The 4,220-nt window shown below is 33.9% G+C and overlaps 1 protein-coding gene across 1 annotated transcript; it reads left to right on the plus strand.

Moving 5' to 3' along the window:
- Positions 1-557: 557 nt before the first annotated feature.
- On the plus strand, positions 558-4,220 carry LOC138010261 (uncharacterized). Its single transcript, XM_068857194.1, has 2 exons — positions 558-3,288; positions 3,715-4,220. Exons 1-2 carry the CDS (start codon positions 558-560, stop codon positions 4,218-4,220), a joined length of 3,237 nt encoding a protein of 1,078 aa, XP_068713295.1.

The following is a 4,220-nucleotide window of genomic DNA, read 5'->3' on the forward strand; positions in this document are numbered from 1 at the left end:
AAGTTGCATAATCTGTTGTCTTTTTTGTCATTGTTGATGTGATCAATCACTTTTCCTTCAGGTATAAGACCGTTAAAACATTCCCAAACAAATCGATGAACAGACATTGATTTCTGTCTTTCACCATGTTTTTTAACATTGCAATACATATAACCGCTTCTATGCTTATTGCCAATTGTCGGAATTTTTTTTGTAATATAGATTACGTTTCCATTTTCGTCGGCGGCATACAAGTCGTAAATCGGATGAATTGAATAAACACATTCTTTGATTTGGATTTTAGTCATAATAATATAGTATATATTATTTCTTTATAAGGGTTTAGTTTGTCAAAAAACAAAAATTCTATTTAAAGAGAAACCACTATTCAATAAATATATAGTATGAAAAATAATATCTCAAGTAATATTATGAATCATTCTAGTTTAAAAAATTTAAGCAAACAAGAATTAATTGACATAATTCAAAAATTAACTACCAGCGACGGTACAAAACCAGTGCCCGCACCAAGGACTAAAACAAGACCGATCCCAAAACCAAGAAAGAGTGTGCAGCAAATGGTTCAAAATTATGAAGAAAACATAATTCTTGCTCCATTAGAGTTCCGAGATGGATACAAACCAGTGCCAGCGCCTAGGACTAAAAGACCAGTGCCAGCACCTAGATCCAAAAAACCAGTGCCAGCGCCAAGAACCAAAAAACGACCAGTGCCAGCACCAAGGACTATAATACAAGAAACGAATAAAGCTTTAAAAGGGTTCACAAAGTCTTATGAAATCAACATAAAAAACAGTAAAGACCCACTATTACAACTGCGAAATACAAGAAAGGCTGTTGCCATACATATCAAAAAAATATTGAAATCAATGAAAGGTCTGAAATTTATTGAAACACTCAGAGTAACATTTGAAAAGCAAACAGGGCGAGAAGAAAGAATTATGAAAACAGCGTATTTCAACAGTCAACCCCAAACAATAACAAATAACACACAAATTGAACTAGCTTTATCTTTGTCAAAACAAGTCATACTAAACAAGATTGCAGTTTGGATTTCAGAAGGATCTGGTTGGACTGTTCAATCTGTTGACAATCATTATCTTAATGTGGTAAAATACGAACCAATGAAAGGATCTTCTTATATAAAACTACCCACAGAACTCAGAAGTGCAAAGGGATTGATAAACATAAAAAACAGTGACAATGAATGCTTCAGATGGTGCCACATAAGACATTTGAACCCCCAAGACAAAGATCCTCAAAGAATAAAAAAATCAGATAAACAACACGTAGACAACCTAAATTATCAAGGCATTGAATTCCCTGTGACCACCAAACAGTACAACAAAATAGAAAAGCAGAACGAGATTAACATCAATGTATTTGGTCATGAAGAAAAACAGAAATATCCAATCTATGTCTCGAAAGAAAAGTATGAAGACAATATGAATCTGCTTCTTATAACAGAAAATGAAAACAAGCACTATGTATTGATAAAGGATTTCAACAAGTTTATGTACAATCAAACGAAGCATAAAGAGAGGAAACATTTTTGCATGTATTGTCTTCAATGCTTCACTTCTGAAAGAGTGTTGAATAATCATAAAGAAAACTGTATCCAATTAAATGGAGCACAAGCAATTAAAATGCCAACAAAAGATGATAACATACTAAAATTCAATAATTTCCACAAACAACTACCCGTTCCATTTGTAATATATGCAGATTTCGAAGCCATAACTGAAAAAATACATGGATGTCAACCCAATAATGACAAATCATTCACTGAAGCTTATCAGAAGCATACAGACTGTGGATACGGTTACAAGGTTGTTTGTTGTTATGACGATAAATACACGAAACCAGTACAAATTTACAGAGGTGAAAAAGCCGTTTACAAATTTATGGAAGCTATGCTGGATGAAGTCAAATATTGCAAGAAGGTTATGAAAAAATATTTCAATAAACCATTAAGAATGACTAAAGATGATGAAGAAAAATTCCAAAAAGCTGATAAATGCCATATATGTGAGAAAGAATACAATAAAACTGATGTAAGAGTAAGAGATCACTGCCATGTGACTGGCCAGTACAGAGGATCCGCACATCAAGATTGCAATCTCAACTTCAGAATAACTGACAAAATTCCAGTGATATTCCACAATCTACGTGGGTATGACAGTCATTTCATAATGCAAGAGATCGGTGAGACAGTTAAAAATCATACATACACAAACAAGAAAGGTGAAAAGTGCCAAATGAATATAAATGCAATTCCCAATAACATGGAGAAATACATGGCTTTCATGCTCGGTCATCATCTGACCTTTATTGACAGTTTCCAATTCATGAGCTCAAGTCTTGACAGACTGGTCAGCAATCTACCAAAAGAATCATTGAAATACACCTCTCAAATATTTGAAAACGAAAAGCTTGATTTGATGTCTCGAAAAGGAGTATATCCATACGACTTCATGGATAGCTTCGGTAAATTCAATGAAAAGCTACCACCAAAAGAAGAATTTTACAGTATATTAAATGATGAGCATATCTTAGATGATCAATACAAACATGCTCAAAATGTATGGAACACTTTCAATCTAAAAAATATGGGTGAGTACCATGACTTATATCTCAAATCTGACATCCTTCTATTAGCTGATGTGTTTGAAAACTTTCGAAAGACATGTCTGCAATACTACAAACTAGACCCCTGTCATTATTTTACATCTCCAGGTCTTTCATGGGATGCTATGTTAAAGATGACTAACATTAAATTGGAGCTTATGACTGATATTGACATGTTTCAGTTTATTGAAAAAGGAATGCGTGGCGGAACCAGTTATATTGCTAACCGATACGGTAAAGCTAATAATAGATACATGAAAACATATGATGAAAAGGCGCCCTCAAAATATATCATGTATTTAGACGCCAACAATCTGTATGGTTGGGCAATGAGCCAATACCTTCCAACTGGCGGATTCAGATGGATGACTAAAAAACAAATTGACAAAATAGACTTATCCAAGTATAAAGAAGATAGCAATAAAGGTTCGATATTAGAAGTTGATTTGGAATATCCCAAAGAATTACACGATCTGCATAATGATTATCCGCTAGCACCTGAAAAGGTAAAAGTCAACAAAGATATGCTTTCTAATTATTGCCAAGAAATAGCCGATAAATTCAATGTATCAACTGGTTTAGTTCATAAACTGGTACCTACGTTAAGCAATAAAGAAAAATACGTACTCCATTACAGAAACCTTCAATTATACACAGATCTTGGTTTGAAAATAACCAAAGTCCATCGAGTACTAGAGTTCAATCAGTCCGCATGGTTGAAGCAATACATCGACTTTAATACTGAAAAAAGAACTAATGCTAAAAATGCTTTCGAGAAAGACTTCTTCAAGCTCATGAATAACAGTGTATTTGGAAAAACAATGGAAAACATTAGAAAAAGAGTAGATGTCAGATTAGTGACTGATGAAAACAAACTATTAAAAATGGCTGCTAAACCAACATATGTTAGCAGCAAGATCTTTAATGAAAATCTAGTGGCAGTGCATAAAATCAAAGAAACACTAACCCTAAACAGGCCGGCATATGTGGATATGTGTATCCTTGATCTTAGCAAGACACTAATGTATGATTTTCACTATAATTATATCAAACAAAAATACGGCAGCAAAGCAAAATTGTTATTCACAGACACAGACAGCTTGACATATGAAATCCAAACGAGTGATGCATACCAAGACTTTTGGAATGATAAAGACAAATTCGACAACAGTGATTATTCTCAAGATTCGCAATATTTCGACAAGACAAATAAAAAGGTAATCGGTAAATTCAAAGACGAGGCAGCAGGTATACCGATCACCGAATTCGTTGGATTGAGATCAAAAATGTATTCCTACATGAAAGACAATGACAAAGGTGGAAAGACGGCAAAGGGAATCAAGAAAAATATTATTAAGAAGAACATCACTCATGAAAATTACAAAAACGTACTGTTCAACAGCGAACAAATGCAACACACCATGAAAACGATCAGAAGCAACTTGCATCAACTTGGGAGCTATGAGCTTAATAAAGTATCATTATCCTGCTTCGATGACAAGCGATATATTCACAACAATGGTATGGCAAGTTACGCATACGGTCACTATAAAATCCATTCTACCTCGCCACGGCATAGATTCCTAGAAATATAA

The sequence above is a fragment of the Montipora foliosa genome, chromosome 7, assembly GCF_036669935.1.
Source record: "Montipora foliosa isolate CH-2021 chromosome 7, ASM3666993v2, whole genome shotgun sequence".
Lineage (NCBI taxonomy): Eukaryota > Metazoa > Cnidaria > Anthozoa > Scleractinia > Acroporidae > Montipora > Montipora foliosa.